This window comes from Ceratotherium simum, chromosome 22 (genome assembly GCF_057802395.1).
Source record: "Ceratotherium simum simum isolate JZ-2026a chromosome 22, ASM5780239v1, whole genome shotgun sequence".
In the NCBI taxonomy this organism is placed as follows: domain Eukaryota; kingdom Metazoa; phylum Chordata; class Mammalia; order Perissodactyla; family Rhinocerotidae; genus Ceratotherium; species Ceratotherium simum.
Window position 1 is genome coordinate 18,791,207 of NC_141921.1, and position 21,776 is coordinate 18,812,982.

The 21,776-nt window shown below is 38.9% G+C and overlaps 1 protein-coding gene across 4 annotated transcripts; it reads right to left on the minus strand.

Moving 5' to 3' along the window:
- Positions 1-12,288: 12,288 nt before the first annotated feature.
- EXO5 (exonuclease 5) lies at positions 12,289-19,658 on the minus strand. Of its 4 annotated transcripts, none has more exons than XM_087446197.1 (4): positions 19,279-19,658; positions 18,333-18,376; positions 15,524-15,627; positions 12,289-14,749 (listed from the first exon to the last, which is right to left on the minus strand). In XM_087446197.1, the coding sequence occupies exon 4, from the start codon at positions 14,720-14,722 to the stop codon at positions 13,601-13,603; it is 1,122 nt and encodes a 373-aa protein (XP_087302323.1). In that variant the 5' UTR covers positions 14,723-14,749; positions 15,524-15,627; positions 18,333-18,376; positions 19,279-19,658; the 3' UTR covers positions 12,289-13,600. The 4 variants fall into 4 exon arrangements, with proteins under 4 accessions (XP_087302323.1, XP_087302322.1, XP_087302321.1 ...); XM_087446196.1 differs by having other exon boundaries at positions 18,333-18,355; positions 19,225-19,658; XM_087446195.1 differs by having other exon boundaries at positions 19,225-19,658.
- Positions 19,659-21,776: the final 2,118 nt, after the last annotated feature.

Consider the following 21,776-nt stretch of genomic DNA (forward strand, 5'->3'; position numbering starts at 1 on the left):
GGTTTGGCCTTGGGCCTTTTCTTTTTGAAATTTTTCTCTAAATGATCTCATTTGGTCTCATGGCTTTAAATATGATTTATATGACAATGGCTTACAAATCTATATCTCCAGCCCCTACCTCTCCCCTGAACTTCAGACCCCTAATTCCTTCTGCCTACCTGAAATCTTCCCTTGGATGTCTAAAAGCCACTTCCAACGTCACATGTCCGCATCAAACTCTTAATTCCTGCCCTCCTCCCCAATGTAGCACTTCTCCTAGTTCAATAAATGTACCATCAACCACCTGGTTACTCAAAAATTTAGGAGGCATCCTTGATTTATCTTGTTCCTTTCCCTCTCTTTCTCTCATAGTATATATGTTTTATGAGGGCATATATATTTTTTGTTTTTGTGATATTGTGATTTATAATAAGAAACATATTTGGACTTCATCCCCATTTCTAGCTCAGAGGTCCTAAAACTCTTGGAATTTCTTAAGTGATGAGAGCAATAATACTATCTTTTGTTATATGAATGAGGTGACTTTTGGACTGCACCTAATGATGGGGGCTGGGTGCCAGGAGAACCAACCATGTGATTAGAGTGTTGGAACTTTCAGTCCTCACCCCCACCCCTGACCTCTGGGGATGAGAGAGGGGATAGAGGCTGAATCAATGGTCAACGATTTAGTCAATTGTGCCTATATAGTGAAGCCTCCATAAAATACCAAAAGGATGGTTTTCAGAGAGCTTCTGGGTTGGTGAACATGTGGAGATGTGGGGAGAGTGGTGCGCCTAGAGAGGGCATGGAAGCTCCATGCCATTTCTCCATACCTTGCCCTATGCTTCTCTTTCATCTGGCTGTTCCTGAGTTATATCCTTTTATAATAAACTGGTAATCTAGTAAGTAAAATGTTTCTCTGAGTTCTGTGAGCTGTTCTAGCAAATTAATTGAACCCCAGGAGGGGGTCGTTGGAGCCTCCAATCAATAGCTAGTAAGTCAGAAGCACAGGAGACAACCTGCACTTGCAATTGGTGTCTGAAGGGGAGTTGGGGGGGGCGGCGGGGGAAAGTGTTGTAGGATTGAGCTGTTACCTGTGGGATCTGACACTATTACCAGGTAGATAGTATTAGAATTCAGTTGAATTGTAGGACACCCAGCTGGTGTTGGAGAATTGCTTGGTGATGGAGAAAAAACCCACACATTGGAATGGGTGTGAGTAGAATCTTAGTTTTATTCATGACTATATCTCCAGAGCCTGGCACATAATAGGTGCTAAATAAATATTTGTGACTAGTGAATAAATGTGAAATTGTCTATAGTTTCATCTCCATAAATGCATCATGGAACTTGTCTAGCTCAGGGTCTTGAATCTATCGATCAATTTGGAGAGAACTGATATCTTAAAAATATTGAGTTTTCTGATCTATGAGCATGGTATATCTACTCATTTATTTAGGTCTGGTTTAATTTCTCTCATCAATGTTTTCAGTGTACAACTCTTGCATATTTTTTGGTCAGATTTATCCCTAAGTATTTCATATTTTTGATATTATAAGTTGTATTTTTAAATTTCCATTTCTGATTGTTTGTTGTGACTATGTAGAAATACAATTTATTTTTTAATATTGATCTAGTAGCTTTTTAAAGATTTCCACAGGATTTTCTACATGGACAATCATGTTTTCTGCAAATAAAAAGTTTTATTTTTTCCTTTTCAATCTGGATGCCTTTTATCAATTTTCCTTGACTTATTGCACTGGCTCTATCCACCACTACAATGATGAATAGAAATGGTGACAGGGGACATAATTGCCTTTTTCCTGAACTTAGGGGAAAAACATTGTCTTTCACCACTAAGTATGAGCTTAGCTGTAGGTTTTGTGTAGATGCCTTCCATGAGGCTGAAGAAATTCCCTTTCAGTTTTAGTTTTCCAAGAGTTTAATGAAGAATGGTTGGTGTATTTTGTCAAATTCTTTTTTTTTTTTTTGCATTTTTTGAGATTATCATATGGTTTTCCAAGAGTTTAATGAAGAATGGATGGTGTATTTTGTCAAATTCTTTTTTTTTTTTTTTTGCTTTTATTGAGATTATCATCTTGTTTTTCACTTTTGGTCTATGAAAGTGGTGAATTACATTGATTGATTTTTTTAAATATCAAACCAATCTTGCATTTGTGGAATAAACCTCACTTGGTCGTGGTGTATTCTCCTTTTAATATATTGTTGGATTCTATTTGCTAAATTTTATTTAACATTTTTGCATCTGTGTTCATGGGGCATATTGGTCTATAGTTTTCTTTTCTTGTAATATCTGGTCTGGGTATCAAAGTAATGGTGGTATCATAGAATGAGTAGGGAAGTTTCCCTCCTCTTCTATTTTTGGAAGTTTGTGTAGACTTTAGTATTATTTCTTCCTTAAATATTTGGCAGAATTCATCAGTGCAGTCATCTGGGCCTGGAGTTTTCTTTGTAGGAAAGTCTTTAACCACAAGGTCAATTTCTTTGTTAGATATAGGGATGTTCAGGTTATAAATTTCTTCTTGAGAGAGCTTTGGTAGTTTGCATCTTCTGAGGAATTTGCCTATTTCATCTAAGCTGTCAATATATTGGCATAAAGTTGTTCATAATATTCCTTTATTCTTCTTTTAATATCTGTGGTATTTATAGTGATGTCACCCCTCTCATTCCTGATATTGGTCATATGAATTCCCTCTTGTTTTTTCTGATCAGTCTGGCTAGAACTTTATCAGTTTTATTAATCTCAAAGAACCAGCTTTTGGTTTCATCAGTTTTTCTCTGTTATTTATGTGTTCTATGTCATTGAATTCAGCTCTGATGTTTATTTCATTTTTTATGCTTCCTTTGGGTTTCATTTTCTCTCCCTTTCTTAGTTGAAGGAGGACACTGAGGTGAGTAATTTGAGATCTTTCTTCTTTTCCAATATAGGCTTTTAGTGGTATCAATTTCCCTATAAGTACTGCTGTATCCCAGACATTTTCATATGTTATGTTTTCATTTTCAATCAAATCTAAATAATTTCTCATTTTCCTTGTGATTTCTTTATTGACTCATAGCTTACTTAAGTGTGTTATTTAGTTTCCACATATTTTTTGATTGTTCAGATATCTTTCTGTTATCAAATTCTAATTTAATTCCATTGTCATCAGATAGCATACTTTGTATGACTTGCATCCACATAAATTTATTCACACTTGTTTTATGGCCCAGAACATAGTTTATCTTGGTAAATATTCTGTGTGCACTTGAAAAAAATATGTGCTCTGCTTTCGTTGGGTAGAGTGTTGTATAAGTATTAGATCAAATGGTTGATATTGTTGTTCAACTCTTCTATATTTTTACTAATTTTGGCCTCTATCATTTATAGAGAGAGGGCTATTGAAATCTCATTCTATGATTGTGGGCTTGTCTAGTCCATTTCTCCTTGTATTCCTATCATTTTTTCCCTTCTGCATTTTGATGTTCTGTATTAGATGCCTAAACATTTAGGATTGTTATGACCTCTAATAAACTGACCCCTTTATCATTAAGTGTCCCTCTATATCCCTGGTGTATTAGTTAGAGTTCAATCCAGAGACAGAAACTGCAAAGTATTTTGAACAGGGAAAGTTAAATATAAAGAATTATTAATTGGCTAATAAAAAGCTCTGTAAAGAATACCCTAGAGCTGGGGAGGGTCCTTCCAAAAGGAATAAACTTGGAAGGGGAGAATCCTTCCCAAGGCTGGGATTCAGGTGAGGCTATGTTTGAAGCCCACTGAATGACAAATTTTCCTGGGTTGTCACAGACCACAGCTGATGCACAATTGACAATCCAAGGCTGTTGAGTAAAGAACCACCTGCTAGAATGCTGATGAGATTTGCTAGGAAACTGCCTGCAGGGTTAGAGTTGACTTGCTGGAAAGCCAGCATGGACTGACTCACTGAAGCATGGACAGGACTCACAGGAAAGCCTCCCAGAAGCCACTTGATGAGAGGGTGGTTGTTGTTGACTCACGGGAAAGCTGTCACTAGTAAAAGGCTACGAAGTGAATTGGGGCATCCGTGGAACTCATTAGCTGCCCTTGGGAGTGCTGAATTCATAGGATGAAACCGTTCACAGGGAGGTGCTGCTTGCCTCTTGAAAATGCTTGAGATGGGGTGTGTGCAAGGAGAACTTGTTCATGAGGAAGTACCACCAGATATTTTTGGAAACTGCTAGAGCAGGTTGGAAGTGGGGAAGTTAGCCAGGTGCCACTTGCTGCTGGGGCACTACCGAAAAAGACATCACCCCGCAAGAGCCCAACCAGATGAGCATACTGGAACTAGGAGAGAAAACTTCTGTATTTGTCAGTATTCTCCAGAGAAACAAAACCAATAGGGGAGATATAACTATCTCTATATCTATCTATCTATCTATCCATCTATCTGTCTATCCTATCTATCTATCTATCTATCTATCTATCTATCTATCTATCTATCTACCTACCTATCTAGAGATTTATTATAGGAACTGGTTCAAGCAGTTATGGAGGCTACGAAGTCCCCCAATCTGCTGTCTACAAGCTGGAGAACCAGGAAAGACAGTGTGTATAATTCATTCCAAGTCTGAATGCCCAAGAACCAGGGAAGCCAATGGTGTATTGCCCAGTCTGAGGCCAAAGGCCTGAGAATTGGGGTAGAGTGGGCATGCTAGTGTAAGTCTTGGAGTACCAGGAGCTCCAATGTCTGAGAACAGAAGATGGATGTCTCAGCACAAAAGAGAGCAAGAAATTTCTCTTCCTTCACCATTTTTGTTCTATTTGGGCCCTCAACGGATTGGATAATGCCTTTCCACATTGGTGAGTGCAGATCTTTTTTACTCTGTCAGAATCCTGATTCAAATGCTAATCTCTTCTGGAGACACCCTCACAGAAATACCCAAAAATAATTTTTTTTCCAGCTATCTGGGCATCCTTTAGCCTAGTCAAGTTTGACACATAAAATTAACCATCACATCTTCTTCCTCCAGTGTACCTCCAGTACCCTCTACTGACAAGGTTTCTCAAAGTAGTGTTAACATAGTATATTTTCTTCAATTCTTTGAGTTTTAATCTATTATTATCTTTATATTTAAAGTGAGTTTCTTTTAGGAAGCATATGTGTGGGTCTTTCTTTTTTATATAATCTGGCAATCACGGCCTTTTAATTGAGATCTTCAGAACATTTACATTTAATGTGATGATTGATATGACTGGTTTAAATCTACCAACTTGCTAAGTGTTTTATATTTCTCCCATTTGTTCTTTATTCCTTTTTTCTTGCCTTCCTTTGGACTGAACATTTTTTATGATTGCACTTTAATCTCTTTTGTTGGCTTATTAGCTATATATCTGTATTTTGTCTCTTTAGTGGTTGCTTTCAGGTTTATAGTATACAGCTTTAACTTATCAGGCTATCTTTCAAGGTGTATTATACCACTTCACTTACCAGAGAATAAGAACCCTACAGCATGTAATGTTATATGTCAATCATATCTCAATTTGAAAAACAGCTTAGGGCCGGCCCCGTGGCTTAGCGGTTAAGTGTGCGTGCTCTGCTGCTGGCGGCCTGGGTTCGGATCCCGGGCGCGCACCGACACACCGCTTCTCCTGCCACGATGAGGCCGCGTCCCACATACAGCAACTAGAAGGCTGTGCAACTATGACATACAACTATCTACTGGGGCTTTGGGGGAAAAAATAAAATAAAATAAATAAAAATTAATAAAAAACAGCTTAAAAAGAAAAAGAAATTTACAACAGTAAACTTTCATTTCTCCCTTCCTGGTTTTTGTGCTATTATTGTCATACTTCTACATATGTTATAAATCCCACAAAGCACGCTATTATCATCACTTTAAATAGGCAAGTTATCTTTTAAAGAGATTTAAATAATTTTTAAAGTGTTTGTATTTACTCATGCAGTTACCATTTTCTGTGGTCTTCTTTCCTTTGTATATATCCAGATTTCCATTTGGTATCACTTTCCTTCTGCTTGAAGAACTTCCTATAACATTCCTTCTATATAGGTCTGCTTGTGATTAATTCTTTCAACTTTCCTATGTCAATAAGTCTTTCACTTTCACTTTTGAAAAATATTTTCACAGCATAAAGAATTCTAGGTTGACAGTTTTAACTTCAGGACTTTAAAGATATTTCTCCACCACTTTCTCTGGCTTCTGTTATTTCCAAAGAGCCATCTGCTGTCATCTTTTTTCTTTTTTCCCTCTGTATGTGATGTATTTTTTCCCTCTGGCTGCTTTTAAGATTTTCTCTATATCACTGGCTTTAAGCGATTTGATTATGATGTGCCTTGGTGTAATTTTCCCCATGTTTCTTAGGCATGGAGGTCATTATGCTTCTTGGATCTGTAGGTTTATAGTTTTCATTAAATTTGGCAAGTTTTTTAATCATTATTTCTTCAAATATTTTTTCTGCCCTCCTTCCCTTCCTTTTCTTTGTAAACTACAATTACACTTATATTAGACCGTCGCTAAAATTTTTCCCATAGCTAACTGATGTGCTGTTTCTCCCTTTCAGTATTTTTTCTCTCTGTGCTTCATTTTGAATACTTTCTACTGCTATGTCTTCAAGTTCACTTATCTTTTCTTCTACAGTGTCAAATCTGTCATTAATTCCATCCACTGTATTTTTCATCTCAGACATTGTCTTTTTCATTTCTAGAAGTTTAATTTGGGTATTTAAAAAAATCTTAAGTCAGTTATTATCAAGGTCTATTAAAACAGACGATCCATGTCATTAATAACTACTCTAGACTCTGAGAATTATGACTTCCAGTTTCAAAGGCTAATATGTCTGAAATTAAACAAAAGGGAGGTTAAGAAGCGGTCTGGAAGATAAGACACTGATCTTGATCACTGAATGTAACATTTTCAGTAGAAAATTGAGACAGTTACAGATGAAACAATTATGTCTCTAAGCAGGACTCCAGAGAGTATGTTAGGAGGGAATTTATATTATTATGTGCATAATGCAGCTAATAAACTGTGAGATTAAAAGATAAAAAACTTCTATAGTCATACGTTGCAATAATGATGTTTCAGTCAATGACGGACTGCATATATGATGGGGGTCCTCTAAGATTAGTACCATGTAGCCTAGATGTGTAGGAGGCTATATCATCTAGGTTGTGTGTGTACCCTCTATGAAGTTCGCACAACAATGAAATTGCCTAACAAACAACGCGTTTCTCAGAACGTATCTCCGTCATTAAGCGACAGGTGATTCTATTAGTTTCTATATAAACATAAATCTAAAAGTGAAATATAGCTATAGCTACTGAGTGGCTTGCATGTAAACATCCCTGATCCCTTTTACATGAATACCAATTTTATATATTTCACTCTATTTGAGGTATTGATGAGATTACTTTCCTAGATATAATCCTTTATGGGGTTAGAAACTGTGAACTTCACTAAAATGTTCTCCCCAAATTTCACATTTAAAAGTTTCTCTGTATTTCAGTGTATAAAAACAGAGAGTAGAATCGTGGTTAGCAGAAGCTGGGGGGTGTGGGAATTGCGCAGTTGTTTAAGGGTAAAAACTTGCAACTAATAGATAAATAAGTTCTGGATATCTAATGAACAATATGCTAATTATAGTCAACGATATTGTATTATAAACATCAAAGTTGCTAAGAGACTAGATCTTAACTGTTCTCAACACAAAAAGGAAATGATAATTATGTGGCATGATAAAGATGTTTGCTAAAACTATTCCAGTTTGCAATACATAAATGTATCAAAAAAGAGTTTCTCTGGCTCCATTGATTCTCTTTTCAATTTACACCATTGAAAAGGCCCTTACCATATTGGTTAACAAAGCAAATAATTATCCTCTGAATGAAATTCTTACATTCATTTTTATAGACTCTCACTCCCGTATGGCCTGTGCAACAAATGTGAAGACCTGTGCTCTGACTGAAAATCTTGGTACATTCTTCAATTTCATAAAGTTTCCTATATGTGAAAAGATGGTGATTTTGATCATCTACGCTTTGACTGAAGCTCCTTAAACTCATCTGCAATGGACTTTGTGAAGAATGTGAAGACTTGAGCTCTAACTGAAGGCCGTTCCACAATTGTCATGTGTATAAGGTTTTTCTCCAGTGTGGACTCTGAGGAATACAAAGACTTTGAGCTCTGACAGAAGCCCTCACCATATTCTTCACATTTATAGGGTTTTCCTTCTGTGTGGACTCTCGCTGATGTACATGGAGAGATCTGCACTCTGGCTGAAGCTCTTAACACACACAGCACACTTACTGGGTTCCTCTGCTGCATGCACTCTGACGGAAGTAAAGTTTTGAGCTATCACTGAAACTTTACCTCTCTTCACACCTTTATAAAGCCTTTCTCCTGTATAATCTCCCTGAAGAACTTGAAGATCTGTGCTCTAGCTGTGCTCTTGTCACACTCACCACACCTGTGGGGCTTCTCCCTGTAGAGATTCTCTGATGAATATGAACATTTGAGCTAGCACTGAAGCTTTTCTGCATTTCTCACATTTAAATGTTTTTTTTCCTCCTTTCAGGAGGACATGAAGAATTATAACTGAAGCCTTTACCACATGTATCATGTTTAAACGGTTTCCCCCCTGTGTAAACTCTCTGATTATAGCAAAAAGCTATGCTCTGAATCCCCACCACATTCATCACGTTTAAAAGGTTTCTGTATGGACTTTATGATGAGCTCAATACTCAGGCTGGAGCCTCTACCATATTTGCTATACTTATAACATTTACTCCCCGTGTAGAAAAAGGGGAACATCAGAGAACAGCAAAATTTGGAGGCATGAAAAATAAAATCATTGAACAAAAACTTCAATGGCTACTTGAATAGCAGAAGAAAAGACTGGAAAATGCAGGAATATCAATTAGTTCACTAGATTACCGGGTGAAAAAATTCTTAGCATGTAAAAACAAAAAATTAAAAAAGTGAAATATAAAAGATAACAGGTTAGAATGCAGGTCAAGGAAATTTAATATAACAGGCAGTCCAGAAGGAGAAAAATGAATGGAGAGAGAATAAAATCAAGGAAATATTTTCTAAGTTGAAGAAGTTGAAGAGCAGCACAAATAATTTTCTCAATGTTCAGAGAAAATAACAAAGAGAATAATGAAAGGAAAAATTAGGTGATACAGAAAGTATATATAATAGAAATAAACGTAATAGGATTCCAGAAAGAGAAAACAGAACAGAGAAGCAATAACCCAGACAAAGAAGCAATAACTAAAACAGTAATAATGAAGAAATTTTTCTTTACATTTTAATGTATTGTTTGGATTTTTTACAATGAGCATGTATTATTTAATCAGAAAAATCTACCATAAAGGAAATCAAAAGACATGCAATAAACTAGCTTTTAAGAATCATTTAAAAAGATTAAAATCTTCATTAAAAATGGGCAGTGAATATGAGCAGTCAATTCATGAAAGAAATACAAATTAACAATAAGGACAGATATTCATCTTCCCAGATTATCTGAATAGTGCAAATTAAAACAATACTAAGGTTAAGATATCAATTATCCATCATATTGGCGTCAATTAAAAAGAATTATAATACTAGTGTTAGTGTGGAGGAACATACACTTTTATGTACTTCTTTCTGGAAAATAATCTGAGTTATTATATCCTATGATGATAATATAATGATAAGTACAAAAGACCCTTGCTTTGAGAGATCCTGGAGTCTAAAAGGTATAATATTTCTGGAGGGCAATCTGGATCCAGATGTATTTTAAATGTGCACATCTTATATCCCCAAATTTCTAGGCCTAGGAGTAAGAGGGAGAAAATCAGAAAAATATTCACAAAATCAATGGACTTATATAGGCTATATACATTTGTGTCTATATCTATCCCTGTATGTGCCTATTAAGAAGGGATAATTATGTGAATTATATTACAGCCATACAATGAAATACTATATTATCCAGCTATTGATATGAAACTGTATCCATGATAAAACTTGACTGAAACAAGGATACTACAGAGGATTTTTTTGTGTCTAATCACATACACCCCAATACACACATATTTGTTTTATACTTAAATATATTTTGATATGTCCATAAAAATATCTTGAAGAACCTTATCAGCTTCCTATCAATGGGTATTTTGGGGTTTAGGATTACTGGGTGTGTATGTGAGAGCAACTTTTACTTTCTACTTTACATATTATATAGTGTTTGTAATAGGAAAAGATAGGAAATAACCTAAATGTATATAAATAGAGGCCTGGTTAGATAAACTACAATATATCTTTACAATGGAATCCTTTGCCACTGCTAAAAGGAATAAACTATAAATATTAATATGAAACAACCCCAAAATAAATTGATAAGTAAAAGAAGCAAGGTGTGTTGAAGCAGGAAAATATATCTTAAATGGGACACAAAAAGCACTAATAAAACATTGAGACTGGGCTTCATTAAAATTTTCATCATCAAAAGACAGTAAAAATGCAAGCCACAGACTCACAAAGATACTCCCAATAAATATATCCAATGAGGGTTACAGTTATTGGAGTCTTCATTGAAGGAGGGTGGAAGGGACGTTCAGTGGAGTTGGAGAAACTGAGGCTAGGATGATGATCCTTAGCTTACTTGTGCCTCATACTCACAGCTTCTGCTTATGGGGCTGAATCATCATTGTTTCTAGGATACTGAACTAGAATTCAATACAGCTCATTTTTCATTTCGTCTAGACCTTCAGGGCTTGGAGCCTCCCCTTTCTTACACAGCAACAGGACCTCTCTGCATTTTCTACTTCTACATTTGAGGAGCTGATAACCACACAACCTGGTGGACTGATGGCACTACAATACTTCTGACTTCAGATCTGTCTGAGATAAATTATTCTGTAATATAACTTTTACCAAGTCAGCTCCTCCTCTGGAATCCTACTTTGCTCCCACTTACTTTTAAAAGATATTGGCACAATGGAATGTTATTCAGCCTTAAAAAAGAAGGAAATTCTGACAAATGCTATAACATGGATGAAATTTGAAGATATTACGCTAAGTGAAATAAGCAAGTCAAAAAAGGACAAATATGGAAGTAATTCCACTTATATGAGGTAGAGTAGTTAAATTCATAGAGACAGAAAGTAGAATAGTGGTTGCAGGGACTGGGGGGAGGGAGGAATAGGGAGTTCACGCTTAATGGGCACAGAGTTTCAGCTGGGGGAAGATGAAAAAGTTCTGGAGATGGATGGCGGAGATGGTTGCACAACAGCATGAATGTACTTAATGCCACTGAATTGTACACTTAAAAACCATTAAAATTTTACATTGTGTTTTACAACAGTTAAAAAATTTTTTTAAGATATTGAAAATTGAGAAAAGGAGACATTAGGGGCAAGCAGGCAGAAAATTCATCAACTCTCACTCCAAAATTTTAAACAAGATTTATAAGGTTTTATGTAATCTGTGCCCCGCTTACCTCTTTACCTTCATCTCCTCCCATTTCCCTTCATCCTATTGTCTAAATTTAATAAACTTCTTTGATCCCTCAACACACCAGATCCTGTATCTGCCAGGTTGTTGCACATACCACTCTCTGCCTGAAAAATTATCGCTCAAACTCTCTTTACCCAGCTAATTCAGTCTGTTTAGTTCTCAGCAGTCTTCTCTTCCACCAGAAAGCTGTCCTGACTTTAAAAGTCCAGTGTAGATTTCCTTTTGTGAGTCTCTAGTATCTTGTACCACCCTCTACTAGCTCTTATCACATAGCTCTGTCACTGCCTATTTACTTGTCTGTATTCTCTGCTAGACTATACAAAACATGAGGGCTGGAACTGAACATCTCTTGGCTGGGTCCTCTCAAGCCTGCTCTCTTCTCGGTGCCACAGGATGCCCAGAATCAGTTAAGTCTCCAAGAATTTCACGGCCTTGAGGATCTGCCTCCTGCAGGCCTCCAATTGTTTTGTAAGTATCAAATTCTGAAAGGTGACCCTCTCAACTTGATGCTTTTGCCCCAGCATATGCAAGGCAGGGAAAGTTGTCCAGATTGCATCTAGCAGATGACATCAGATTTTTTAAATTATGAGCCTTAATCTGAAACTGTCAGTTCTGACACATTTTGGTGTCAGGATGGAATTGTGGGACCAACTTAGGACGAGTCATGTTCATCTCTTCCTCTTTTCCTCTTTTCACCAAGAGTGTAGGGTCCTTAACAAGGCAAAAAGTGCCAGCTCTGTTCCTGAAAATCTCAACGGGGCAGAGATTGCAAGCTGTCACTCAATATCCATTCTCCCTTTTTTGCAGTTCACAGAATCTCCAGTTTTTGTCTGGGCATATCTTTTGGGCCAAGTTTGGGCCAGTGGGATGTAAGTGGGAATGGTGGTGCCAATTTAGGAAGTGTCCTTAAAATGATGCCCTTTTCCTATTTCAGCTTTATGCTGAATGTGCAATGGGTGAACTCCTCTCCCCCTCCACCTACTTCTGCAAATTCTCCCGAAGTGTCTCCATAAATAAGCCTTTACCTTCCAGGTGATGTCCATATCCTTCTTTCCTCTGGCCTCTTTGGTGATGTTTGCAGCTAAGGGCTCCACTGCCTTCTAAGATGCACTGAGACTCCTCTCCACTATCTTTACATTTTCCTTAAAATGTTTTTAATTTTTTTGTTTCTCACTTTATAAAAAGGGTATTATACCCTATGTAACCTTTTGGGGACTTACTTTTTCACTTAATACTGTGCTAAGATTCATCCACATTGTTGCATGTCTTTGTAGCTCATTTGTTTTGGCTGCTGTACCATATCATCCACTCTTCTGATGATGGGCACCTGGGTAGTTTCTAGGTTTAGGTTTTGCTATTGTGGAAGTGCTACAAAGTATATTCCTGTTCATATTTCCTGTTGTACTTGTATAAGAGTTTCTCTTAGTATATACCTAAGAGTGGTATTGCTGGATTATACAGTGTGTGAATGTTACATGTTACTTCATGTATTATATTTTTCATATCTAATATTGTAACTTTTCATGACTTCCTGTTCCTGCTTCATTTTTCCTTATTTCTTTGAGCACATTATGCTTATTTAAAAGTCTTTGTCTTCTCATTCCCCTAATTCTGCTTCAGAAATATGTTTATGTATGTACTTAAAGGCTTGGAATAACACACACATAACTATTTATAGTAGAGTCATCTTTGAAAGAACGAGATTACAAAAAAACCAGTCAGTTCAACTGACGTGGACAGTGTTTCATTTTATTTTATTATATAAAATGTAGAAAGCCTTGAATGAGAAAAAATAGGAAAGAGACTTAACAGAAACTGAAGAATATTCTTAGGAAAGCAATGATTGCTGAAGGATACCTTTGCTCCAGCCATGATGAGCATCTGTCTTCTTGGCACTCTACAGCAAAGCTCCAGGGACAATACAATGTAATCCCAGATGTTTCCCACTCACTCCTGAGCCTTGGTCCTGGATTTGAGTAGTTAGAGGTTGAGGAAATATGAAAAGAACCAAAATAAGAACACTCTCCAGGAAAGCCAAGCTCAGAGACTGGTCCTCTTTTACTCTGTTGAGTACATTAGGAGCAGGAAGGATCAAAGTTCCTAAAGGCATACTTTCTCTTCATTTGGCTTTTTTGGCTTGGGGCTCTAGCATGGAGCTGTGCACCCCACCGCCCTTCCTCCACTCACAGATATCTGCATAGTTGCATGTCCGGCATTTCCAAGCCTCCTCCATATCAACCCCTTGGGGCTCTCGGTGGCCCATCCAGTAGGCCATATAGTGTTGCACTTTGCCTCTCACCTCCTTCTCTTCAAAGGCCACGATCTCTGTACCCAGCACAGTGGAAGTCTCTTGGTGGATATACTCAATCTTCAGGATATCAATAACTGGGAGGTCAGACAATGTTAGAGACAAGAAGACCAGCTCCATGAGGTCACCCAAGGACTTCACAGAGAAGCCTCCCTGCTGGGCATGCCTCAGCACTGAAGGTCCCAGTGGCTTTTCTGGACGCAATTTTGTGTGGTGGATTAGGCTATCAGTGGTCACTTTCCCTTGTACCATGGCATCAAAGATATGTTTGTATAGGCTGACTTGAAAACAATCTTTTTTTTTCTGCGCTTCCAGAGGGAGCACAGGGCGCCTGCGTGTCTTGAGTTCAACCAGTTCCAGTTCTCCCTTGGCTGTATAGTGCAGCTCATCAATCACTCCAACAAGAAGCACACCCTCGACTTCTCCAAACACTGGAAACTCTCTGATGCGCCCTTCTGACTGCAGGGTAGGAATCATTGATAATATGTTCAGAAACTTAACTGCCCAAGCATCTTCTTTAGTGGTGATGGGGATAGTCACAAGATCATGAACTTCTAGTTCTCTAGCTAGGTGGATGCAGGCACCAGTGTCCAAAACAGCTGCCTTCTCAGGTACTAAGAAACCAGGAAGCTCCTTCTCATATACCATTTGCTGTTCACACCAGTTCTGAGTAGACAGGTCAGTGACGTACAAATATTTAAGGTGGAATCGCTCCATGGGTGATGAGACATCCAATCCTCTTTTCCACTTTTCCAAGCTTATGAGCTTGCCATCCTTCCCAGGGAGTTCAGATGAAGGGCCAGGCTTGCTAAGTGAAGCATTTGACTCTTGGGTATCTTCCAGGTCCAAAACCTCTAGAAACTCTGAGTCACTCAAGTCTGAGAACCCTGAGGCCTCTGCTGACGCCACCACCTCTTCCTCAGTCTCTGCCATGGCACAGCTCTGGATCGGGCAAAGGTCCTGCATATCAAGTTAAAAAAATGCATTATCCAAATAAAAAATTTCTCAAAAGCACTTTCAAATTCCAATGAGGTAGAAAGAATCATGACTAATTATATATTTACATTCTTTAAAGAAGCCTATTTATTTATGACCCAGTAGTACTGCTATAGAGTTGTGGTATGGGTACAATTTACAATAAAAGGGCTCCTCGTATCACCCATATATGAACACTTGGCCAAATTTTTTAAGTGCAAAATAGTTTTATTCCTAAATCTGGCACTAACATTGTGTGTGACTTTAAGCAAATCACCTTCCTTCGCCTCAATTTCTTCATTTAAAAGGAGATTTGAGGTTTGCCTTTTCTGCTTCAAAATTCTACTGACTTGGGACATTATTTCCTTATTTTAAGTGAATACAGAACTTTGAAAATGTTGGAGCCATGTCTGACAGTTTACCATGGGCCACTTCTATAGTTCCTTTGCTACAAAGTCCTTGACTAGGAAAATAAATCTCAATCACAAACTGTTCCTGACTGACCACATGCCTAATTGGGCAAGCAGTTCTGGATATGCAGCAGAGAGACTGAAAGAAGACCTGGAGACGGGGTAGGAGACATAACAGTTTATTGGGAACTTACATACAGGGAGTCCAGGAGCGGCCAGCTGGACAGAATTGCGCACCACTACTGTGAACTGAGAGGGGGCTGCTTAAGTAGGCAGGGGAACAAAGGCCACGTGCTTGCCAAGAGGGACTGTCCTTGCATGACCAGCATTCCAAGGACCAGTAGCTTACGTGGAAGGCTCTGTGTTCCTTCAAGAGGTGATGTTCTTTGAGATACGCAGATTCAGGTTGGCCAGGCCCTGGAGCATTACAATACCAGATGGTTGGCGTCACGCCTAGAAGGAGGCCAGAAGGACACATGGTTACTATAGGGCACGTAGGTTACTGCTAGACAAGTGTGACCCTACAATTCTTAAGAAAAATCAGCTCTATAATGACTTTTTAAATGTAGTTCTCTTGAACACAGTATGGCAAAATTCAAAGACTAATTATAGATAAATACAAATAACATGTGGAAATCTGCTGCTTTTTTATACTTGAGATATATTAAGGAAACGGCAAGGAGAGAAAAGCTCCTGGTGGGTTTTACTTTACCTTACTGACTTTATAAATTATTCTCCTAACATTATAGAAATTGGTGTTTCCCACTAAGTTTATTTTTTCCCTCCACAAGAAATTGGCTTATGATTGAAAATAAATGTCAATAAGCACTAATAAGTATTTGCTATTTATAGTACTACTGTATTTGCTATAAATAACAGTGAATATTTATTGTGCAGTTGTTGTGTGCTAGACACTGAGCCATGTGCTTCACATCCAATACCTCACTACTCTACTGTGGGACAGGTACTCTGTTTTAACTTTTTACTATGAAAAATTTCACACATACAGAGAAACAAAGAGAACAGAACAATGAACACCCATATACACACTACCTAGATAAACAACTGTTGACATGTTGCCGTGTTTGCTTCTTTCATGTGCATATTTTTTTTCAACTGAACTATTTTAAAGTAAATTACAGACATTGTAACACTTCAAATATAAATACTTCAGCATATATTTCCAAATAAGTACATTCTCCTACATTAACTACAATACATTATCACATCTAACAATACTAATAATTCCGTAACACTCCAGTCTGTATTCAAATTTCTCCAACTACCCTAGAAACGTCTTGGATAGCTTTTCTTTAAACCAAGAAACAAAGACCACACATTATGTTTGATTGTTTTGTCTCTCAAGTATTTTTAATCTTAAGAAACTAGGCAAATCAACTTGTGAAGATACTCTTTTTTGAGCCTTCCTCGTAACCTCACATATCTAATCTTGCACAGAGAGAAAACAAAACAAAACAAGGTATGACCAGGGCACTAGTATTTGACTTTGGGTGCCAGGAAAATAAATAATTTGACATAGAATGTAAGCTGATGGAGGAAATGAGCCATTTCCTCCTTGCTATTCTAATAAGCAGTGAATAAGTTGGTGAAAGCACCAACTTTCATGTTAAAAGCTTAAGAATTGATGCCTTGAAAATGGTATTATTATTTGTTAAATTACTTAACTAATTTTTAAATAGTCTAAATGTCCCTAATGAAAGAAAACATAGATAGCTGGAAGAAAAGTTATTTGCAATGAACAAAAGTAATACGACGCTAAGGCTTTTGCTTATATCTTCTAAAGTTATTGCTTTATAGTATACTTCAATAGTAATAAAACACAGAAGCTACACATTTGCAAAAGTGTCTTAAACTGTAAATATGCCTTAAATGATGACAGTTTCAAAATGAGTAGTTTTATTTGGACTATGAAGTACCTGAATGTTAGAGAGAATCTTTAACCTCCACCAAGAAACTAAAGTTAAATGTCAATTAACATGTATAGTTTGTTTCCAGGGGAGGGCACTAAATCCAAATCAACTGACCTTGAAAATATTTTATTTCTTATATCTAGACCTGGGCTGTTCAAAATATAGCCACCAGCCACATGCAGCTATCTAAATTATTGAAATTAAATAAAATTGAAAATATTTTCTCAGTTGCATTAGGCACATTTCAAGTGCTCAGTAGCTACATGTAGCTAGTGGGTACCACATTATATAAGGCACAGATATAGAACATTTCCCTGATCACAGAAAGTTCTATTGGACATATGTATGTATTAATTCCTCAAAAACAGAGTAAGCTCCTGAAAAGTATGGACTTCGTACTTGTTTTATATACAACACTGAGAACAGGGTGGCCCTGAACAGGTGATTGAAATGTTTTGTAGAGAAGACACAAAAAGGGGGCATTCTCTGTGGAATTATTTATCTAAAAGAAGAAAACAATATACTGGGGATGGACAACTTAGATTTAGATATGTTGCCTGGACCTTCCTATGCAGAAAAAGTCCAGGCAAGAGCATGATGCAGTGCAGTGTGTCCCAGACCACAGTCTGCATCTTTTTGACACGAGATGATTTTACATGGTACATGGATGGACATTTTTAGATATATCTTATAATAAATATAAAGCTATTAGACTGTCCATCAAATGCATAATTTCATAGATAGTGTTTCTTAGGACAAGTTTGATTTTTAAATAAACATAAGTAGAAAACTTAAAATATGAGAATAACAATACAGGTAGCTACATAGGTATGGCAGAAATCATTAGGTAGTTGGTGAATGAAATGTTAGGGAAACACCAGTATAGTGTCAAGAGTCTGAGGGTCCCACAAATCTGGATTCTGAACCTGATCCTGACTAGGTCAGTAGCCTTTAGTAGTACACTACTTGCCTAATAAGTACTCTTGAGCAAGTGTTTAGTTTTCCTGAGGCTACTGACACATGTTTAAAATTAGAGTACTCCTTCCAACTGTACTCACTACCCAACAGATTGGGTAAACATATAAAACATGTAGTATAAAACATAGTACATATATTAAGACTCAACAAATGTGTATTTCCTTCCCCTTCCCAAGGCAGAGATGAGATACTGTAACTATTCCCTCTGACAAATGAGATTCAACTCTAGGAGAGGAAATTTCCACTCACCTGGGACTTGGTTGATCTTCCTCCTGGCAAGGAAAGGCAGAATGCTGAAATGACAAGGTTGGGGAAGGAGAAAGGAGCTCTGAAAGACCAGGTCTGCATCGAAGAATCCAGATTAGCAACTCTGGGCCTTGCTGTGGTAGAACAGGGACTTTTGCCCCTTTGTCACCTGACCAGTCCCTCACATTGTGGCGCTTTCTCCTCTCTGATCCACACTGCACAGACTGTTGCCCAGCCCAGATCCTAGGTAATGCTTGCCTCTCTCCCAGGGCAAATTCTCCATGACTTCTTTATTTTCCCCATACCCTGGATGCAGTTACTTGATCCAATCCCTGCTCCCTGCTCCTAAAAGGGTCAAAAATAACCAAGGTCCCCCAGGGAGCTTCGAGGTCAGTTCCCTCTTCCAGGCCCAACCTCAGCCCAGAAGCTGGGGCAGAGACCGCAGGTCAGACAGAAGCTTTTCTTCTCTGATGGGCTCCCACTGCTTGCTGAACTGCCGCTGCCTTCACCCTCAACATCCTGACTTCTTCCGTGCAGCCTGGATTTGCGGGCTCCAGAACGTCTGCCTTCAGCGGGGACCTTCCCACTGGCCCCAAACCACTGTCTCCCCGGGAGTTCCATGCATGCCCCAAAGTTTACTGAGCACTTCCTTCAATGTCCTGGAGGAGCCGGGAATGACAGCAAGGGGTCCCAGCCGACCGCAGGGTCTTCCGCGGGCGGAAGGTGCAGAACCCACAGGAGCACGGCCTGCGAGGGCACACGAGACCCGCCGCCGTCCCGGAGCCGCTCCTACCCGGGGAGGGGGGAGGGGGACGCGGCAACCGCGGGACAGACCCTTGGGCTCCAAAACGCAGCCCCTCAGCCCGCCACCCCCATCCGCCGGCCTTCCCCTAACCTCGAATACTCCTCCGAACCGCGGACTCCACCCGGCTCCGCCGCGGCCTCGCACCTGCTCCCGGACTCTCCTCCGACGAGCACGAGCAGGGCGGGCAGAGGCCCTTTCGGTCCGCGTTTCGCACAACGCCACCCGGAGCCCAGGCCCAGGAAGCCCAGCGGCCGCCCTCGCACCGCACCCTCCGGGAGGCCTCGGCGGCGCCGCCCACTCCTCGCGAGTCTGCGGCGCGGACGGGAACCCGCGTCGCCGCCGGCGGAGGAGGGTCCTGCTGCGGGGTCCGCCTCTGGGCAGGCGCGGCCTGGGCGCCGCTGGCTGGGCCTGAGGTTTCGTTCCGGACGGAACTGCGCTGTCGCTGGACCTAGAAGCTCCCTCTCTGGCGCGGTCTCACGGCTGCTGCCAAGCCAGGGGCCGAGAAAGGTCTGGGCATGTCCCTTTCCCCGGGGCACGTGCCTCTGCCTGTTAAGGGCCGCGTCTTCGCTTTGCCACCCTTGGATTCTCCATCCCCCTCTGCACCTCGCACCAGCTGTCCCAGCTGACAGAATAACCACGAACTCACCTTCCAAGACGCTGGCGCACGTCTCTGCAGTGTACTTGTTTCTATTTGCTTACTTTTTAGTTAACCTTTTTAAAAGGAACTATAACACAATTATATTCTGAAATATAAAGGTAAGTATAATAATTATTGAACAGACGTGGCATCATTAGAGCAAAAATAGAAGTGTCAGGCCCTTCCCACGTACCCTCCCATGCCCCCTTCCTGAGGAAACCACTAGCCTAACTTTTATAACAATGGCTTCTTTGCTTTTCTTTACAGTTTTATCACATATTTGCGAACTTGATTTATGACGAAGGTGGTATTGCATAGCAATGGAGAAAAGATGGTCTTTTCAATGAAGGTTCTGTGACAGTAGGGTATCCTTATAAAGAAAATATATAAAATAAGACCTCTATCTCACTTCATCACAGAAATCAATTCCGGGAGGATTAAGTCCTAAATGTGAAAAGCTAAACTGTAAAGGTTTTAGAATATGATAGAGGAATATACCTTTTGGACTTCAGAATAGGGAAAGGCTTCTTAAATAAAAATACAAAAATGTTAAATAAAAAACTACGAAGAACATTTTGAGTTGGGGAAATTTAAATGTGACGTGTATTAGATAATAGTATCAATCAATTATAAGTATCCTGGGTGTGATAATGATTTTGTGGTTGTGTAGGAAAACATCCTTGTTCTCGGAAATGTGAAAATTGAAGAAAATCTGTTTAATCAAGTGAAATATGAGTAGGCCTATGAGACAGTTGCTGCCTCCTCCCCAGTATAACCTTCCTTCGCTTCCAAGTAACTCCCTATGACAGGAAATCCCCTCCTCAACCCAGGTTCACACATGGACATGTCTTCAGAGGAGTTGGGTGAAGCATAAGAGATGCAGAAACGATCATGGAGTCTGTGATTTAAAGAAATATCGAAGACAGTAGGACCATGTTCCTCAAAGCTTTCGTTCTCAACACTGGGACTCAAATTTCAGAAAAGGATGTTCTTTCCCCAAAAGGCTATCCAAAGAAGTCTGGGCATTTAAGGCCCATCTGTACCCAAAAGTCATTGATTTAGTTCTTCCATCTCCAGGAATATCTGTAACCATGGGAATCCTGTTAGACACAAATGGTCTGTTTTCCTCTCTTTCCATCTTTCCTTCCCTACTCTTTTAGAGCACAGAATTTGTGCTTCTAACATCATACTGATTACATTCTACCACATAAGTATTTATACGATAAAAGTAAGTGTTTATGAGTACTCTCTAGAGCTGCACTGCCCAACACAGTGGCCACTAGCCACTTGTGGCTCTCAAGCACTTGAAATATGGCTAATCCAAAATGAGATGTGCTGTAATTATAAAATACGCATCATATTTTGAAGACTTAGTACCAAAAAAAAAGGAATGTAAAATAGCTCACTAATAATTTTTTATATTGATTACGTGTTGAAATGATAATATTTTGGATATATTGGGTTAAATTAAATATATTTTTAAAAATAATTTTACTTATTGCTTTTTATTCTATTAATGTGGCTGCTAGAAAATTTTAAATTACATAAATATTTCACATATGTGTTGTGGCTCACATTATATTTCTCTTGGACAGTGCTGCTCTAGAGCATCAGAGCCTAAGGGCAGGGAATTTATCTTGTTCAAGTTTGTGTTCCTCACAGGTGCTAGAACAATTATTGACATAATTTTTATATGCTCGAGAAGCCCATTGACAATATTCTGTATTTGAGAATCTTCTCTTTCCCATATTAAGATCCACCTCTCTTCAGCCAAACATCAATTTCTGATAATTGAAAAGGGCATTGCTTAGTTGGAGAAAGCCAGAGAAGATAGCCCAAAGCTAGGAAGTTGGGGGAGGTGGGAATGAGCTAATGATTTAAGACTGGGGCATGCTTCTACTAAAAACAGGTGGCTTCAGATATAAGACATTTGAACTCTTGAATCAATTAGGGTTTAGTCATTTATAAGAGCTTGAAAATCCAGGAGCTCCAGCTTCAGGTGAGG